Consider the following 21250-nt stretch of genomic DNA (forward strand, 5'->3'; position numbering starts at 1 on the left):
TCAAATCACAATTCATTATTTTCTCAAAGAAAAACATCCCCTACAGCCCATCTCTTAAAATGGAAAACACGAACATTCCTCGAGTATTCAACATAAAAATACTAGGCTTAACCTTTGATTCAAAACTAACATGGCGAACTCACATAAACAACATAAAAAATGAAGCAAAATCTAAACTCAATATAATAAAAACACTAAGTAACCTCGAATGGGGTGCAGAAAGCAAAACATTACAGACAATACACAACTCAATAATCCTCTCAGCACTAGAATATGGCTCAATACTATATGCAGGAGCATCTGCGGTTACAATCAAAACTTTAGATCCTATTCACAATACAGTCCTAAGATTGTCAATTGGTGCTTTCAAAAGCAGCCCAGTTCTCAGCATCATAAACATCACAAGCTCTAAATCACTTGAAAAAAGGAGAATAAAACATACATTGGAATACTCTTCAAAAACATTGATAGCAACAAAAAATCCCTTCAGCACTATATTAAGAAACTCAATCAACCAATTCTAAAATAACGATATAAACAATCTTGGCACTCGTACAGCCACCTATGCCTCAGACCTCAATATTACTTTTACAAACCAAATTAATCCTCAAGTCTCTGAACAACCACCATGGATTACCTCAAATCTTCTCATCTATCTCAACCTAACTGAACACAAAAAAAAAGAAACCGATTCCTACATTTACAAATCAAACTTCTTCGATCTAAAAAACAGTCTTCTACCACATCAAGAAATATATATTGACGCATCCAAAAACACGGAAGGAACTGCTATCGCAATAATCCAGCCAAACTCCCAAACAGCATTTCAAATCCCATCATACAATTCAATCTATACAGCAGAATATCTAGCTCTTTTAAAAGCCACAGAATTAGCTGCCTCCTCGGATATCCAATCTTCAACCATATACACAGACTCTCTCAGCGCCCTCACAAACTTAGCAAATCCACAAAAAAAACATCCCAATAGGCAACCTAATAGGCAACCCAATATTAAACATTATATTCTTATCCAAAAAAGACATCAGATTTCTATGGGTACCTGGACACAACAACATACCTGGTAACGAAATTGCAGACGAAATAGCCAAAAGGGCAACGAAAGAACCAACTGATTTCTGGAATATAACAACACATTTAGATACAAAACTCCTTATAAACACTAACCTTGACCAAACCTGCCTTCAAGAATGGAGATCAGTAAGAAACAACAAGCTAAGAGAAATAAAATCATCCACCCTCCCTTGGTTGCCTGACACATCACTCCCGCGTAGACATCAAATCGTACTCAACAGATTACGAATTGGCCATACACGTTACACTCATGAACATCTAATGAGCAAAAAGGATCAACCAATATGCACCTCATGCAACACCGTGACCACTGTCAAACACCTTCTAACAGAATGCCTCCTCACAAAAGACACCAGAGACAAACTCATGCTCCCAAACAACCTTTGTGAAATACTAGCACCAAACACGGAAATAACATCTTCACTCTAGAACTTCTCAAAGAAACAAACCTTCTGCAAAAAATATAACACAAATTCTAACATACCACATACAATTCACATTTTTATATATTATTAGTATCATATTAACTATCTTATATACGTTTTTTTTTTTTTTTTTCTCTTCTGTATGCTCTAGTATCATTAAGTAAACTATAATTAAACTTAACATGTATATCTTAAACGCTAATAACCCTGGCAGTTGAGGCGTATTTCTAAATAATAATAAAAAAAAAAAAAATAATAAATAAAATTTTTTGCACCGAACCGGGTTTGAACTGGTGACTGAGCACGTCGTAGCCAACTATGTGACCTTTGCACCACACTGCTAGCGACTAGCTTGGGCTACACTTACTGAAAAGCGCCGCCGCCGCCGTCTCAATTTATCTGGCAACGACTGTAAATACTAAATTGTTTCTTCAATGTAATAAATACACAATCGTGTTTCTTTACTATCAGATCATGTTTTATTGTTATTTAACTTGATACGTGTAGTATTAATCCAATTGATCCCGTGACACGTCAAGGCGAGTACAACTCGACACCGTATCAATATGACTGTATGTCTGTATGAATATTGAATAGTATAATATGCTCAAAATACATCTTATGTAATCTTATTAAGAATAAATAAATTATAAATATGTTTAAACTACCATTTGGAAAGGTTTCCTCTGACACTTCAGGCATTTGATTTTGTAGGTAATCTTTTATTGCTTCTTCTTTCTTCAAATATTGGTTATGACATGACGTCTGACTTTCATACATTATTACTTCTTCATATGCTTTTTTCGTTGCTGTATACGACTTTTCAAATTGTTGAACTGTCATTGAAACATCCGGGCCAATTAAAGGTCATGAAAAAAAAAGGTTTTAAAAATGTTCTATAAGTATTAACACTTTTCAGTTATCTATCTGTGCTAGCACGTATTTAATGTATAAAAGTGTAAAAGTTGATAACCCCCCCCCCCCCTTTCCCGAAAAAAAATCCTGGCTCAACACAGCGATGACCTATTGTATATTGTTTAATTTTTATTTAAATAATATATATTACATATCGTGGATTACTATGATTCTATGATTCTATAGTTCTATAGTTATATGAGAAATTATTCTGTTTTTGAAAACACTATATTAGGCAATTTTTATCCAATCGGCTGATTGACCGGCACGAAAAAGTGTCGCAGTCCGACGACCGGCGCGCTGGAGTAGGAGAAGCGGCTTCAAGAACCTTCTACGCCGCGGGCGCGCCGATATAGCTGACGGGCGTGATGTTAACTCGCAACCGGTGGGCCAACGGTTCACGGTCGAACAGATACTACTATATTATTATTATGTAATATAACTGTTCTAATAAAATAGTAAATAACTATAGAATTAATATAATCTAATTATAGTTTAGTAGACAACTAGTACCTATAAAGTCTATGATGCATACCAGATTACGATACGATAGTTATTATTATCTGAACTCAACCTGATTTGTTTTTCGTGCATGCGCAGAAATATGAAACAAAATATCCATCGCCCCCTACTTTGACCGCTGGAACTACCACCATACACCGTCTGTGAGTATAAGGTCTATGACTCAACCACAGACTTCTATACTATTGTTCTATGATACTAGGTACACTATAGATAAAGAAATTCTATATAATTTACAGCGTTATCAAGTGAAGCTCAGCTGTGGACGGCCGCCATATTATCGGTTGGCCAAAACATTTCATCATTCAATATACAAAATGTATTAGGAATAGCATCGTTTTTAATGGTAAATAAAATAGTAAATGTAAAATGATTTATACAAAATATTAATTTTTTTTTTTTAAAACAAAAGGTTTTGAAATAATAAAATACAATACAACGTATACAGTGTGTCCCGTTTTAAATGTACCACTAAATATCTCAGCCCGATAATCTTAGATTGAAATACGGTTTGCTGCAATAGCTAAGGGGTACTGAAGTACACATTTAAGGACAAATTTCAAATTTTTAACACTTGTAGTATGCGCATGCGCAATATAATTTTTTTTTTTAATTGCAACACCTATTTTTGTCACCGTATATGGATAGATTATTTTATTCTAAGTAATTTTGATCCCTTGACCAAAGTTCTAAACCTAAAATTGGATGAGTTACAGTTTTTGGAAATTTTAAAATAATTAAATTTTTTCGATTTTACCTAAAACATTACACGCTTGAATTTCATACAAAAGTAAATCATTTTTGAACTAAAATGAAATGCATTTAAATAATTTAATACAAAATTCCCCTAAAAAAAAATGTATAGCTAATTTAAATTTAATTAATTTAAAAATAAATTTACCAACTAAATTGATAATGACGTTGTAATTTGCGTTATTATTGTGCGATAAAAGTTATTGAATTATTTCCAGTTTTATTATTAGTACTTTGATAATAGTACATTATTTCTAATTGTATTCTTAGTACCTACTTCGATATTTATTGTAGATATTGCTTTTATTCTTAGTACTTCGATAATTATTGTAGATATTGTTTGATTATCAAAAATGAACTAATGCACGTTCACTCAGTATTGTACGTTTATCGATGACACTTATAACTTTTAACATAATACTTTGAAAGATTTTTCTTTTTTTCTTCTTTAAAATGTTAAACAATAGTGAAAAAGTTGATATGATTTTAATTTATGGTGAGTGTCAACTTTTTCACTATTGTTTAAAATTTTAAAGAAGAAAAAAAGAAAAATCTTTCAAAGTATTATGTTAAAAGTTATAAGTGTCATCGATGAACGTACAATACTGAGTGAACGTGCATTAGTTCATTTTTGATAATCAAACAATATCTACAATAATTATCGAAGTACTAAGAATAAAAGCAAAAAAAAAATTTTAAAAAAACACACATCATTGTAAAATCAATACATTCATCGCTTCGCTCAGAATCTAAAATATACCTAATAAGATTGATACATTTTACTCGAATGAGACGTAATATGATAACAGATTAAGTACTGGCATTCAAATAATTTACCGAAATAATCTTCTTGTTCTTTTATGTTCTTATAATTCTCATTGTATTTTTTAACTACTGATTCAAAAACTAAAAATATAAATATAATTTATAATTACGATATTATAACAAATATGGTAGGTATAAGCATTGATTATAAATACTATAGATTGCTCTCTGGCCGGTTAAACATGTTGCGCTTCAATGGCCACTTGCATTTTTCGTAAATTTTTCGCGCCGCGTAAATACGGGCCAGTACGCGATCTAATGATCTATAGTATTTATAATCAATTGTATAAGTTAAAAAGTAACACCATTTTATGATCATATACAAAGTATATCTATTGTGAATAAAATATGTGAATATTATTAACCTATTTGATAATAATAGATATTCAGACTAGCTGGTTACTGACTATCATGAAGTTAAAATTGTTGACAATTATAAATTATAATAATAATAAATTCCTTAAATTGATATAGGTACCTTGCCCCCTTGGCCCTTGGTATCTGTTTCAAAAATGACTTAAATATGACAATAGCAATTCAGGATTTTTATAATTTTAAATTGTAATAATGGTTGAAAGCTTTTATGTTTAATTCTATTCCTATATGTTTATAACGATCAGTATTACGGATAAAACTAATATTTATTGGCTTATTACTTTTTTGTGGAATCAATTTATTGATCGATAACATTGCCGATAACACAGATCAATCGTGTTTTACCGAATAGGAAAATACAGTTAGCAGTCTTTGGTAAGTTTCAAACGTTTCGGTATGTATATATGAAGTAACGAGGGTAGGTGGTGGGGCAGTGGGGCCATGCCCCCTCGTTTTTTTGACAATGTTTGGATGTTATGTGTGTATATGTATATATTATATTTAAATATATTTATAATATACACCTAGCCCCTCCCTAATGAAAATTTCTGCGGGCGCCCTTAGTGTTAATAAAATAAGATTAGCTTATACATGCGTCCAATCAAATGTGTTGAGAATAGTTTTAAAAATAATTTATTAGTTAGGTATTCCTACTATTTACACTGAATTGTGGAACTATATGTGCATAAACATTAAAAATCTATTTGTAAACTCGAAAACGTAACAACTGATGGAGCACATTTTATACAATTAGGTACCATAAGTTTAATTAAAGATATAAAATGTTGGAAAATTGAATTATTAATTCAATAGGTATTTTACAAACGTCTGATAGACTTAGACAATTGTATAGGTAAAACAGGACACGTTTTATATAGAATTTTTGATTAGGAATGAATTAACAAAAATTCATAATTAATAACCGAAAAAATGATCAAGTAAAATATAATTCATAAATTCATCATATTGATCATAAGACGATGGTTATAAATAAATATGACCTTATACAATTCATGTTCAAATTTAAAAAATGATATTGGGTAACACTTTAAATACTTAATCATTTATTAATAAGCAATTCAACTATGTAAATTTGTTGCTTGAATACACAGCAGTGCAGCACAATTATTAATTAAAACCAACACACAGATAGAAATTACACAAGCAATATTAGGGTTAGTACATTCAAGTTGAATTAACAAAAACCAATTGTTAAATCAATTTATATATATTAAAATTATGGTATTAGATGAAAGTTACTTACTTTTATCTGAAATAGATAGTTTTAATAAACTATTAACAATTTCTTATGTAACAATATAATATATTGTACGTATTATAATTAATAATAATTATTTGTATTTATAATTTATTAAGTTACCTATAGTTTATACTTTATATAAACTATATAGTATATAGATTTGTGTACATATTATAGCCGTGCGACCTTCATTTATTTCTTACAGTTTTTACGTTTGAATAACGTTATAAGTCCATGGATTATTTATTTTTTGTTCTTGTAATTTTACCCGTTCTGAGATTTTATTTGTTAACCTTAACAATTGTGGTAAATATATAAAAATGACCTTTTAATTATTTTTACATCTGTTAAATTTGTATCTCTATTTGTTGTAATAGGAAAAAATATTACCTATAAACAGTATAAACTTTAGTTAAACGAAATTAAACCAAAACAAACCTGATTACATATTTATATCTATGTAAACGATCTATTATTACGTGTACACTGTAGGTACACACATGTCATTTTTTTGGTATAAAATAATATCTTTTGTCTATAATAGTGGCAGTCTGCAACTGGTAGCGAAAAAGATAAAATGTCTGTAATCGTGTTTCACCCGTTTACATAAACCTTTCAAGTAGTGCCTACTGTCTAATGATGTAGACCCTGGAGAGAAGACATGCCATTAAAATAGGGAGAATTTACAATGATACCTCCCCCCACGGAGTCACCGCCAGACACAATAGGACCTGAGAAAATGTGATTCCAATTTTACACTGGGGTGCAAGTTAAACAGCTGAGACTGGGACAGTGGGACTCATAATAACAAGTTCTTTGTAATCGTACCACGACTATGTTTCCCTGAGTGGTATGTCCACTCAAGGATCGGGGGCCGCCCTCTAGCCAAGGCGTTGGTATAATTTGTTTCTGACCCTATGACTCTATTATCTCATCCAGGAGAGTTCATGCATCTTCAGAGTGGCTTGTGGGACGTTCCCACAATCCCACGAACATCGTAGAACTGAGTGTCTGAGTAGTTGTCGACGAACGGGTATTACAATAATCCCCACGCGGCACGCACTCAGTAGTCAATGGTTGCGGAAATACAGATCTAGGACACTTTGTCCCCACTCCCCTTGGAGTGGTTTCGTTAAACACAGCTCGGTCACATCTTACATTTATTATAATTATGCCTTGGATTAACATATTCAATCTACCATACCAAATAATATTTTCCCTAAAGCATAAATTATTATCTCTAGTTGTTTTAAGTATATATTATAATTTATAACTATATCACAGCGTTTAACGTAAGTAGTAGGGAAAATTTAAAGAAATAGTCAATAGATATACATTTTCTAAAATATATAACTTACTTAATTCTTTTCTTATGTTTTTCCTATATGCATTATAATCATTAGCTTCATCTAATTCTGGCAATACTAAAAATTAAATACTATATATTATATTAAGTATAATATATTAAGACATAAATTATATAAATCAAGTAATAACATGAATATGGTATATTACGCATTTATAAAAATAAAACAAATAAAATCTCTGATTTTGGACACTAAAATATATTATAACACATAGCAAAAATACTTGTTTATAATATTAACCATGCATTAAAATTTAATATTAATGTGTTTTATTTTTAAAATGTGTATTAAATCTTAATTCACATAATATAGGTTTCATTTATAGAAAAACCTTGAGAGTTCTTAAGATATTTCACTGGAAAACCTCCTTAACATTACATTGTATTTTATTTATTGGAAAATAAAATACTATCAACAATTCCTCATAAAATATTAAAACACATACTCATGTAATTGCAATCTATAAAAAATAATTTAAAAAAATATTACCTTTAATTATATTATAAAAACACACCATCGATTATATTATACAATGTATGAAACTATAAACCAAATTATATTATTTCTGTATATTTTTACATTTATATTTAATCCATGTAAATCTAATACAGCGGCGTAGACATGATTTCTGAAAGGGGGGATCAAAAAAAAAACCTCATAGCTAAATGGGAAGTGAAATTTGGAAAATCCCCCACCCTCTCAAAACTTTTTACTAAGGTAATAACTCCCACGTTGTCTACGCCACTCGCGTTGAGTGGTAGATCTAGAAATCAAATTGTCGGTGATATAAATCAAATGACTTCACAAATGACACAAACTTTATGATAATTGTACTTATAATTATAGATAATTTTGAAAAACTTACTATAAACTGATTTGAAAAAAGTTCGAGGACGAACTTTTAGTTGACCCACTAAAAAAAATTCATTCTAATCAATTTAGAAAAACAATTAATTAAAGGAGCACACAACACCAAAAATAAGTTTTTTAATTTGAAAGAATGTTCAATTCTAAGAATAATGGTATAGGATTTAAGTTTTCACTCACTTATGAGCAATTGAAAAAATACGCGTGATGTCATTGGGCTGGTTCATAGTAAATCGTAATCGCCTATCTTATACGTGTAAAAGTTCCTCGTTTCACACAACGATTTACCAACCTAAAAGTTTTATTTTTGAAATTTAATTTACATACAAATAACAAATGTGTGGTTTTATGTGTTTGAGATGATACAAGTATCAGAATTTCATTATAACGTTTAGCTTTTAAATATTAAAAATCTTAAAAGAGATATATTTGAATTTTTATTTTATATTTAAATGGCCATGACGTGTTGTTTAACAAAAATATCACTTTAAAGATTCACTAATTTTTAAGAAACTAAACGTTATATTGAATTTCTGAAACTTTTATCGTCTTAAAAACATAAAATCACACATTTATACGTAAACTAAATTTCAAAAATAAAATTTTTAGATTGCTAAGTTCATTGGCGTACAAATGGAGGGGGGTTCCGGGATAAATCCCCCCACCAAGGACAAAAAAAAATCCAATTTCGAAATGGTTAGAATGAAAATATATGAAAATGTCATCATGTGTATCAAATTAAGAATTTTGTAAATTATTATAATAGAATCACAGAAATATTAATTTTTCGTCCGATGAGGTAAAGATGCAAATAAATGTTTATTATTTACATAAAAACTATTTTTGTGTAGATATTAAGTATTTTTTTTTTTTATTGGGTAACCCGCGACAACATAGGCTATTGGGTGTGGGGAGGGCACTGTAGGTTTTTTATATTGGGTAGGTTGGTACACGTGTGTATTGTGTTTGGCAGAATTCCTAATGACACACCCGTAGGTTTCTGCCGTGTCCCGGGGTGGGGGGATGGCGGCACTTGTTCTCCGAACACCGTGACTTGCACGGAGAAAAATGCCGCCCAGTGGTCGAGGAGCGAAGACCGCTCGGCCACCTCGTCCCCCTTATATTAAGTATTGTTTATCGTCATTATTAGTAAATTCAAAATTGTCTCTGTGCTGTGAAATATAGCCCGTGTGTGTGTATGTCTATTTTTTTAATGATAAAACATATTACATTGGGTGAAGCACTCTGATAAACATATACATATATATAATATTAATTAACCCCCCCCCCCATGAGACAATTGAATGTACGCTACTGGGTAAGTCGTTGTGTGTAGCGAGGAACTTTTACTATAAGATATAGGCAATTACGATGAGCCGGGCCCAAGTCTATTCTATATTTCTTTATCTCTTAAAGTAATCATTTTTTAGATTCTGAGCGAAGCGATAAATGTATTGATTTTACGATGATGTGTGTTTTTAGATTCTGAGCGAAGCGATGAATGTATTGATTCTACAATGATGTGTGTTTTTTTTTTATTTTTTTATTTTTTTATTTTTTAATTTTTAATTTTTTTTTTTATTTTTGTGTCTGTCATCACCTTTTAGGACAGTAAAAGTGCTTGGATTTTCTTCAATAGTAACTTTTCTGATAGGAAAGTGAATCTAGTTGGTACTTTGGGGGGTCAAAAGTAAAAATATCCCAGTAGTTTTCACAAGCGACGTGAAAAACAAAAGAAAAATTAAGGAAAAACGGGAATTTTTACGCAAAATCTGTTTTCGAGAAAATCGATTTTGGTTTTTGGTGTAACTCTAAAACAAATGACCGTAGGGACATGAAATTTTGACTGAATGTTCATATTAGCATTTTCTATACACCAAAATATTTTGACTCTTTTTGAGCTGTTTACGGCCATTGTCAGTTTTCAATTTTTTTAGTTTTTTTTTCTATAAATATCAATAAAATTTTATCTGTTGATTAAAAAAGCTTGAAAATTTAATAGAAGGCTCCTAGGTTATTGTTTCAAAGGCAGATGAAAAAAATTAAAAATCCTTAGTCACAGTTTTTAATTATAAGCATTTAAAGTTCAAATTTTGACAAAATACGGAAAAATCACAAAATATAGCAAATTATTTTGAGTTGAGAATTCATAAAAATTTTTCTTTTTAAATCTAAGATTTGAAAATGTAATATAAGATTACTCATAAGTTTGTCTACCTTTATCAAAAAAAAAATGTCTAGAAGAAACTTAAATTAAATTTTTATGAGCGTCTGAAATTTATATTTTTACAACATTTGATATTTACTCGATTTCTCTCGATCTCTCGATTTCTCTTATTTTATTGTAATTAAAAAACGAATGACTGTAGATACTTGAAAATTTCACTGAATGTTTATATTAGCATTTTCTATACACCATAAAATTTTGAAAATATTTTGACTCTTTTTGAGCGGTTTACGGACAGTCAGTTTTAAATTTTTTTAGTTTTTTTTCTATAAATATCAATAAAAAATTTTTTGTTGGTCAAAAAAGCGTGAAAATTTAATATAAGGCTCCTGATATATCGTTCTAATAGCAGTTGAAAAATATTAAAAATACATACGCACAATTTTTTTTTATAAGCATTTAAAGTTCAAATTTTGACAACATTTATCAAATTTATAATTTATTAATTATTTTGTAGTTAAAAATGTATAAAATGTTTAACTCTTATGGCTAAGGATTGAAAATTTAAAACAAGTCTCCACGTAAATAGGTTATGTATAAATTACTTTATTCCCAATAATATCATTAAATATACTTGATAAAATCATAGGCTGACTGACCGTTTTCGCTCAGAATCGTTTTTCTTATACAATGATATTATATCATTGAACTCAAATTTAACACCATCCATTACAGTGACCCACTTGTAACCTACTTTACAGCAGAGCGACATCCACTTATCCACCTTTTTTTACATCGGATTTTTACCAAATCATTTAATAAAGCCATATCTACAATAATTTTAAAAAAATTTAAAGATATTTTTTTTGTGTTATGTGCTCCTTTAAAAGTAGTTGAAGAATCCCGTATTTCCTGTTTTATTAAGAGTGACTTTAAAAAGCATATCATTTTTAATTTTTGACCATTAGGTAATAATATGTAATTCATTTTTCTCGAATTAATGTTACCTAATTTATATTCGAAAATATCCGTTCATATTATATTATTATAGTGTTTTTTGTGTATAATGAGATATTTAAATCCAGAATAAATTTTTTAGTTAAATTTTATAAAATATTATAACTGAGAATATTGACTTACCGTGATAGAAACTATGGAAATAATATTGAAAATAGTCACCCTTATCTGATATGTTGATTAAGTCTAAACAAAATATAATACATTTTATATATTTTTAAAGCTATACCTACTTTTTAAAATAATTTCATGTTTAGTAGTAAAAAATATACAGCTCACATAATATTTTGAAATATTAGATGATTATTTAAACACAATAATTTTAGCTAGTGTTATAACTCATAAATCATAATCCATATGACCTACCAAAATCCGGAACGATTTGTTTTTCTGTTTCAACTGTATCAGGACCGCTGCATGATACTGTAAAAATAATCATGATATTATACACTAAAAAAATTGTAAGGCATTTGGAAAATCTAGACGTATTAATCATCATTTTTAGATTTGATGAACACTATTTTCAAATCAGATACTTCTTACACAGTACCCAGACGAATAAAGTTACTTTACAGTCAGGTTAACAATATAGATTGATAACATAAATGTAAGCAATACCTATGTATTTGCTTTACTGTTAAACGTTGTGTTTGTTCGTCAAACATGCAAGAACCAATTAAAGGTGTTACACTGTTACACAACTGAACAAACTATTTTACTTCTTCGTACGTCATAACTCAGTATTTGCTAGCACTATAACTTTTAAGGCATAATAGGCAGGTGGTCTTTCCATTCTATGAAAACAGTTATACGTTTTCACTGATTTGAAAATATTGGAAATTCGTAGGTATGCAATAATAATTTAGGTATATAATAGCTTGATTTAAAAAAGGTGGATAAGTGGATGTCGCTCTGCTGTACAGTAGGTTACAAGTGGGTCACTGTAATGGATGGTGTTAAATTTGAATTCAATGATATAATATCATTGTATAAGAAAAACGATTCTGAGCGAAAACGGTCAGTCAGCCTGTGATATTACCAAGTATATTTGATGATATTATTGTAAATAAAGTTATTTATATATAACCTATTTACGTGGAGTCTTGTTTTCAGTTTTCAATCCTTAGCTATAAAAGTTGAACATTTTATAAATTTTTAACTAAAAAATAATTATTAAATGCTTATAAAATAAAATTGTGCCTATGTATTTTAAATATTTTTCAAGTGCTATTAGAACGATATATTAGGAGCCTTATATTAAAGCTTTTTTTTACCCAACAAATAAAATTTTATTGATATTTATAGAAAAAAAAACTAAAAAATTTGAAAACTAACAATGTCCGTAAACAGTTCAAATAGAGTCAAATTATTTTCAAAATTTTATCATGTATAGAAAATGCTAATACAAACATTCAGTGAAATTTTCAAGTATCTATAGTCATACGTTTTTTAATTACAACAAAATAAGAAAATCGTTACATGAGATATCGAGTATGTAATAACTTGTTGTCAAATTATAACATCTATGTTGTAAAAATATGAATTTCAAACGCTCATAAACATTTAATTTGACTTTCTTAAATACATTTTTTTTTTTTTGATAAAGGTAGACAAACTTTAGATAATCTTGTATTACATTTTCAAATCTTAGATTTAAAAAGAAAAATTTTTCATAAATTCTCAACTCAAAATAATTTGCTAATTTTCGTGATTTTTCCGTATTTTGTCAATATTTGAACTTTAAATGCTTATAAATAAAAACTGTGATTAAGGATTTTTATTCTATTTGCTATAACAGTCAGGCCAGTTAGCGGTGGGAACAGTGAAACTTTGCTACTTGTACAGTTGTACAAGTGCTCAAGTATTGGCGTACTTATTAAGTACCTATACCAGTCGTGTGAACATCCTAATCGGGCACTGGTCAAATTTACAATTTCTAACTGATTCTGTGCACTTCGTTGCCCGTTAAATGTACCAACTCTATATGACTCAAACTTTGTTCAATTCGTTATTTAATATTCAGTGTACGGTGTTCAAAATGTATCTTAACTTTTCTGTTGCCTGGAATAAAAATTCTGATTCGCAGCAGTATATTATCAGGTAGGCAATCTACCTGCATTAGATCGCGGACCCAGTGCGGTTTGTACGTAAGTGTATGATTTAACTCTAAAGTATCAAAGTTATACCAAGTTTAATTTGATATAATACGGTGGATTAATGTAATCAATTAATACATAATCCTAACCTAACCTAACCGTACTAAATTCCGACGAATAAAAAAACCAAATTTAACCCTTTTTAAATTAGCCTATCTTCTTCCTAGAGATCTGCACACAAACATTAATTTATATATAATATAGGCTATATAGCTGATCCTGCGCACTTTGTGGCCCGTGAAAAATGACAACTCTTAAACATATTGTGATTGTTCAACTTCTTTTTGGTGTAACTCACAAGTGCAACTCAGCCACCCTGGTAGGCAATGTGTGAAAATTCGATTTGATGCATGCTTGTACCTGATCTGCCCGATTAACCAATAGCAACCAATAATAAATAAATACTATTTCTATTAATTATTTCTCCTATAACCAATAGCAACCATTTATAAACAAATATTTCCATCGTAAATCTCAAAATCCCTGTTAGAGCACTTCTATTAATTGATCGTAGCGCGATGTTATAATATAACCTATAACCTTCCTTGATGAATGGACTATCCAAGAGAAAAATAATTTTTCAATTCAAACCAGTATAACCCCTTACAGCCCCTTTCAGCCCCTTGCAGCCCTTTTTTAGTATTAAAAAGTAGCCTATGTTTTTCCTCGGTTTCTAATCTATCTATGTACCAAATTTCATTTAAATCGGTTCAGTAGTTTCGGAGCCTATTCAATACAAACAATCAAATCTTTCCTCTTTATAATATTAGTATAGATATAGATATAGATAGTATAGATTTGCGTATTTGTCATTTGAGAAGTACGATAAATACTATGTATATGGAAATCAATCAAAAGTCCGGTATGAAAAAAGTTGGACAAAAAGTCCAGATTCATTTTTTGATTACCTACCGGACAAAAGGTCCAAAACGGCGATATCCGTGATTACCGATACAATGTCACAATATACAATATTCAAAGCTGGGCAAGTTAACCAATTTTTTTGACTAGTTAAAGTTAAGTTATCCTAAAATAAAAAAACTAAGCTAAGTTAAATAGTATTTATTTATTATTGGGTGCTATTGGTTAATCGGGCAGATCAGGTACAAGCATGCATCAAATCGAATTTTCACACATTTCCTACCAGGGTGGCTGAGTTGCACTTACTGCAGTGAGTTAGCAAATAACTAAGTTATGAAGAAAAACTGCAGAGCTTCGATAGGAAAATATATGGACCAGTATACAATAACGGCTTGGAAAGAATCGAAAGAATAACTAATGAAAACCTGCGACAGCTCTACAATAAACCGAGTCTACGACACTTCTTAGTCAGAAAGAGGTTGGCATGAGCAGATCATGTCTGGCGAGCCGAAGGCACGCTAATTATGAAAGTCACGGAAAGCAAGATAACGGGAAAAAGACCAAGAGGCAGACCTCGGCAAAGATGGAATGATAGAATAGAAAAAGACCTAAAAGAAGTCAATCCATTGATAGATATGGATGCGGCATTGGATAGAGAGAGGTGGAAAGGCATTTTAGAAGCGGCGATGGTCCTGAATGGACCGCAATAAGCTTGAGAAGAAGATCAAATAAGTTTATTTTTAGATATTGGGTAGTTGGACACTTGGACCCTCAAATGAACAAACATACAGTATAAATTAATTTTTTTAAATTTTATATACCTAGTACACATGTATATAGATTTTTAATCTGGTTTTAATAAGTGGCCCCTTGAAATGTCCTGACCCACAGTTTCTTAACTCTGGATCCGCCCCTGCCATCATACGATTACTTTTCTGGGATTTTTATTATACTTACCTAAAGGCTACAGCAAAAATAATGATTTGATATACATTACGTTTCCCTAAGAAATGATTTTGTCGATGTCAATACTATAATAATATTTTTTTTAAAGTTATACGTTTTAAAAAATCTAGTCTACAATAATAATTTGTTATAATAACAATAATAATTTGATATGCATTACGTTTTCCTAAGAAATGATTGTCGATGTCAAAACGTTTACCAAGTCAGGGATCGGTATGTAATCTTTCTTGATTCTTAATTTTTAGAAATTTATTAACTGATGCCACACCCAAGCGGTATAACAATTTGAATCCAGAAAAATGTCTGTGTGAACAGCCCCACAAAAAATCATTTTCATTTTCATTTAGTGAGATAGATCTCCGAAACCGGAGATCGAATTTCGTTGTTTGGGGTCTTGTTAGATTCACATTGGTTAGGAGAAGTGCAGTAAAGATTTTTCAGAACTTTTTCTTTAATAGTTAATTCACTACAGAACATTAAAAAAAATTAAAACAAATTAATTGGGCGTTTTGTGATGTTTTTCAGCTTTACAGCTTTGTAGTAATTAACGATTGGAGATAAAGTTCTGAAAATCTTCACTGCACTTCTAGCCAATGTGAATCTAACATGACCCAAAACAACAAAATCCGTTCTCCAGTTTCGGAAATATACCTCGCTAAATGAAAATCTATCAAAAAATAACTTTTTTTATCTGTGAAAATTTAAATAACTTTTTTTAATTCTATATTTAGTATCTACGTGATAATTCCTTTCTAATGAGTTATCAACCAACTTTCTAGCTATCATAGTTTAGGAGAAAAGTTAAAAAATAGAAATCTTGTGACTGTTCACGCCGACGTTTTTATGGTTTCAAGTGGTTATAGCGCTTGGCTGTGATACCGAATCTCTCTCATTAATATTTTATATTAAAGCTAGCTAAATTACCCACTTACTTATCATTACTGAGTTACATTTTTATTATTTTCCTATTTAATACAAATTCTTGAAGTTTTTAAAATTCAGACTTTTTTCATTTCAATTACCATAATTACTTGATTAAAAATCAAGAAAGTAATACAATAATAATATTTTTTAAAAAAGTTATACGTTTTAGAAAATCTAGTCTACACTCTACAGTTATAATAACAATAATAATTTGATATACATTATGTTTTCCTAAGAAATAATTGTCAATGTCAATACAATAATAATATTAAAAAAAAAAATATTACGTTTTCAAGCAATGAAATTTAAAAATTGTAATTAAAATAAATTTAATAAACAATTTTGCATTTTCGGACTTTTTGTCCGGCAATCAAAAAATGAATCCGGACTTTTTGTCCAACTTTTTTCATTCCGGACTTTTTGTTCCCGGACTTTTCATCCGGGATTCGACAAGTACACCAATCGTGGGATTCCGGCTGGGATGGATAGGTATGCATTAACACCCGTTAATATTTTCCCAGGAGAAGTTAACATATAATTATAAAACATCATATTAATATTGTATAGGCATTAGGCGTATAGCAAATTAGGAAATAATATAAGGAAAACCTCATTTATTTAATTTCTGCCTACCTATGGTTTTAATCTTTTTAATGTAGAAAAGCTCAGTTCTGGTGACTTGTTGTTACTATAAAAACAGGTAAACTAAACAATATTAATCAAACAAATATGTTTGTATGTAAAATAACACCTTTATTTTAGTTTTATAAGGCTTCTAAGCCATTTTCATTATAATTTTCATTTATTGATGATTTTTTGAGTTTCACACATTTTGAGTTCAGCCATAAGTCTATAACATTGTGATTATTATCGTCTATAGATAGTTGGAGAATATTCATGAGCTAACTAGCTGTTGAACTTCTAGTATATCCTATCAGAGTAAGCTCTGAGTGGAACAAGATTTAAAAACCTAGGAATTTCAGCGATATTTTAGTAAATAAACTAATAAAATATACTTCTTAATTATTAAAGCAATGTTTTTGTTTTACTTAGGTACCTACTATTAAAATATTTTGGTGATTTGTAAAGCGTTCTTTAAGTTGTCACTTGTCATTGTATGCTGCAACAGGTTATTTAGATAGGTAACAAAAAATATATTTGGCCATTGCGCTTTACGAGTACGTAATATCAATGGCATAACTTTGAGTTTTTTGTGGTGGGGGAGGGCGGTTTGGAAAATATTATAATGAATATTTTAAATATCGTAGTAGGATTCAACAACTTTTGGGACAGTAAAAATGTTTCGATTTTCTACTTCAGCATCTTTTTTGATAGGAAAGTGAATCTCATCGGTGCATTCGAGAGGTCAAAATTGAAAATTCTGAGTAACTTTCAAAGCGTCAAGAATAAAAAATTCAGAAATAATGACATAATGTGAAGTTGTACTCAAAACTAATTTTTACAATATCGGTTTTATGTTTTTGGTGTAACTCAAATAGTTTACTGTAAATAGGAGGGGTTCTCAGGGGAAAAACATGAGTTTCTAAGCGTCTGGAAAAATCAAAAAAATGTTCAAGAAAAAACGGAATTTTCCCGCAAAACCGATTTTCGACAGGATTATCAATTACTAATGTTTTTTCGTACAAATTCAAAAACCAATTACCGTATAGGTACCTGAAATTATCACAAAATCATTGTATTTTATATGACCATTTTTCATAAGACAAAATATTCAAAATATTTATTTTCTTATTTATTTGTAACCATAAAAAATTTTCTTTTTTTTTTTAAATTTTTTATTGATGATTAATTTTTCGCTCAGTCAAAAATCTTAACAATTTAATACGAAGATCACAAAAAGTTGTTATAATAGCAGTTTCAAAACATTTAAGATACATAATGCACGGTTTTTATATTTTATTCATACGCATTTAAAGTTCAAATGTTGACAAAATGTATCGTAATCACGAAAATGTGCAAATTATCTTTTAGTTATGAATTAAAAAAAATGTTCAAGGATAATATTATATCATATTTGTGGTTATAACCGTGGTTTAATACATGATGCAGTAGATATCAGAGATATGACTGAATGAGCTGATAAGGCTGAACAAGCTTGACTAAAGCAGCAGCTGCCCAAGGCTCACTAATTGTCTGTGGTCAGTACTTACTCCTCTGTAGACTGTACTCCACTATAGTCCATCTGTTTGCGTTTGATGTGTTGATTATTAGTTACCATTGGTGTTTAAGCTCTGACCAGATACAACTACTACTGTATACACACATACATATAATATTATACATTTACGTAATATTGTATTAATACGCATTTTATTTATAAACCGTTGAATAGCATGAAAAAAATTCTTTGACCCAGATAGTCGATATTGTGTACATGAATGTATTGTAGGAGTAGAGTATTGCGTTTAACCCGTGAAATTTTACCGTTGAGAAATAAGATCGATTATATTAAAATAAGGACCATGAGTCAAGGAGAATCAGCAGAATTCAAGGCAGACTTGAAAAAACGTTTATCACCCATTCAATACCATGTCACTCAAGAAAAAGGAACAGAAAGGTAACCATTTGAACTAACACGTATAGAAACTAATAAAAATTGATGATTGTTTTTACAGAGCATTTACCGGCAAATTTAACAAGACTACAGAAGCTGGTTTGTATACTTGCGTAGTATGCAACGAAACATTATTCACTTCGGAAACAAAATTTGATTCTGGCTGCGGTTGGCCGGCTTTCAATGATGTTATCGATCAGAAAAAAGTGAAACTAACTACTGACACTTCAAATGGTATGTTCAAAGAGTTTTGGTAGACTGTTCTCTTTTTCTTTATTTTGTATTTGTCGGGGGATTGGAAACGCTACATAGTTAACAACACTTATGATTGCTTGTCAGTTGAATATTTGTAATATAATATTACTCTGCTATAATATGCTCATTGATTTGACTAAGATTAATTTTCTAAAGCTTCTTGAATCTTGATATTGCTCAATATAATAATATTTTCAACTTTGTAAACACAATAACAATTTGATAAACTATTAATCTACTATAATAGGGGTTCCTTCTTTATTTTAAAATTTTGGGTATTAATGTGAAACTTTGCAGGTAGTAGACTAGTGCAATAATCTGTATTTTAGTGTGAATGTTGGTTATGATATTTTGGCGTATTGAGTGCCTTTTTTTAAATTAATTACTTAAAGTTGTTTGATATTTAGATGCATCCCTTAGTTGAATATCTCATTAATGGAGCAAATTAAATTAACTATTTACCTGTAAAATATTTCATTTTAATTTATCTATGCTTATGCTATCTCATTTTTTAATCTTTTAATTTATCATAATTTAATTCTTTAGCTCAAAAAGTAGTCAAATACATACAATGGCTAATTAACAATATTATATTTTTTTGAAACACATTTTTTTGAAATGACATTATACATTTTTATGCTGCAATTTTAAATTATTGCATAGATAAAAAAACTCTAGTAGATAATATACTTTAAAAACTATGCTTTCTTAAATTACTATGTTAAAAAATTATCTGGAGTAATTCCTTTTGATAAGAAAGTATCAACTAACAATTGTCATTTAATTAATATCACTTTATAAAGTGAAACTAATCAAATAATGTTGTAATATATATTAACAAATATGTATTCGGTGTTAATCTTAAACCTCTTATAACGATTAATTGTAATAGGTAATAACTAATGAATATTCGCTATAACATTGCTACAGAATTCTATAAAAACTACAAGTTTTATAATAAATACCCAAAAATAGAATTTTCCATTAAATTTATATACATATAAAACAATTTATGTGGTGTTGGTGGCGTTTCTTCATTCCTCGAATATACAAAACAATGCTGTCGCTTTATGACGGTGATGGATACAGTTGGAGCAAATTTGCTGTTATTGATTACCAACCCAGGTATGATAAGAACTGAAGTGCAATGTGGAAAATGTGATGCACATCTAGGACATGTTTTTAAAGACGGCCCACCACCAACAGGACGAAGATTTTGTATAAATAGTGCTTCAATGAATTTTCACCCAATAAATCAAGAGAAATAATAATCTTTGCACATGGTAATTACTAATTCATTATTATCATGAGATTTGGTATATTATGTCAAATCAAAATATATATATATATTTTTTTTCCAGAAATATTGGTTATATTTTGTTTGCAGTTACTCACTACATATTTATTAACACAAAATGGATTTTAGTCAACATAAACATGTTAATATTTATTCGTGGAAGTTTCCATAATTTTAATAGACTAATACTTTATTATGTCAATGATAATTTAACTATTAATTATCACCTAATAAGAAAATATTGTGATTAATGTAAAATATTTTAATATTTATTTGGAATTGGATAATAAATGTGTTTGTAAACAATATTTTGTTCTATTTTTCATTGTCAAATTAAATAATAATAATATTGATAAAAAAAAAGACAAAACTTCTTAGGATGTTTTTGTACAAATATTCTAAATTATAAAGATACTAAAATGGAATGTATTTCAAATGTTACACGTGCTAAAAAAAGTATATATATATATATATATATATATTATATAATATATCACACACCCAAGAACAAAGAAACATTTTAGAGATCTTAAAAATATTAAATTAATATTTAAAATAAAAGCAATTTCAATAGTTTAAAAATAAAAAATAACCCTAAAAACAAACTTGTTTTGCATTATTTATATGCAT

General features: G+C 29.4%; 2 protein-coding genes across 3 annotated transcripts; one reads left to right on the top strand and one right to left on the bottom strand.

Moving 5' to 3' along the window:
• Nucleotides 1-850: 850 nt before the first annotated feature.
• Nucleotides 851-12155, bottom strand: LOC132938877 (uncharacterized). Its single transcript, XM_061005870.1, has 7 exons — nt 11953-12155; nt 11710-11772; nt 8401-8448; nt 7981-7995; nt 7504-7592; nt 1079-1136; nt 851-993 (listed from the first exon to the last, which is right to left on the bottom strand). The coding sequence occupies exons 1-7, from the start codon at nt 12083-12085 to the stop codon at nt 851-853; spliced, it is 549 nt and encodes a 182-aa protein (XP_060861853.1). The 5' UTR covers nt 12086-12155.
• Nucleotides 12156-18631: 6476 nt separating this feature from the next.
• Nucleotides 18632-20928, top strand: LOC132939686 (peptide methionine sulfoxide reductase MsrB). Of its 2 annotated transcripts, none has more exons than XM_061006996.1 (4): nt 18632-19071; nt 19130-19302; nt 20413-20606; nt 20685-20928. In XM_061006996.1, exons 1-3 carry the CDS (start codon nt 18893-18895, stop codon nt 20589-20591), a joined length of 531 nt encoding a protein of 176 aa, XP_060862979.1. In that variant the 5' UTR covers nt 18632-18892; the 3' UTR covers nt 20592-20606; nt 20685-20928. The 2 variants fall into 2 exon arrangements, with proteins under 2 accessions (XP_060862979.1, XP_060862980.1); XM_061006997.1 differs by having other exon boundaries at nt 20449-20606.
• The last annotated feature ends 322 nt before the right edge of the window (nt 20929-21250 follow it).

This window comes from Metopolophium dirhodum, chromosome 2 (assembly GCF_019925205.1).
Source record: "Metopolophium dirhodum isolate CAU chromosome 2, ASM1992520v1, whole genome shotgun sequence".
In the NCBI taxonomy this organism is placed as follows: Eukaryota; Metazoa; Arthropoda; class Insecta; order Hemiptera; family Aphididae; genus Metopolophium; species Metopolophium dirhodum.

Excerpts from the sequence above, each read along its gene's own strand:
- LOC132938877 (XM_061005870.1), bottom strand. The coding sequence starts at position 12,085 with ATGATGATTAATACGTCTAGATTTTCCAAATGCCTTACAATTTTTTTA. Across the intron at positions 11,773-11,952 it reads ACAAATCGTTCCGGATTTTG|ACTTAATCAACATATCAGAT; the intron begins GTAGGTCATATG and ends TATTTTGTTTAG. Across the intron at positions 994-1,078 it reads GTCTGCAATTTCGTTACCAG|GTTGCCTATTGGGATGTTTT; the intron begins GTATGTTGTTGT and ends GTTGCCTATTAG.
- LOC132939686 (XM_061006996.1), top strand. The coding sequence starts at position 18,893 with ATGTATTGTAGGAGTAGAGTATTGCGTTTAACCCGTGAAATTTTACCG. Across the intron at positions 19,072-19,129 it reads CAAGAAAAAGGAACAGAAAG|AGCATTTACCGGCAAATTTA; the intron begins GTAACCATTTGA and ends TTGTTTTTACAG. Across the intron at positions 19,303-20,412 it reads AACTACTGACACTTCAAATG|TTGGAGCAAATTTGCTGTTA; the intron begins GTATGTTCAAAG and ends TGATGGATACAG.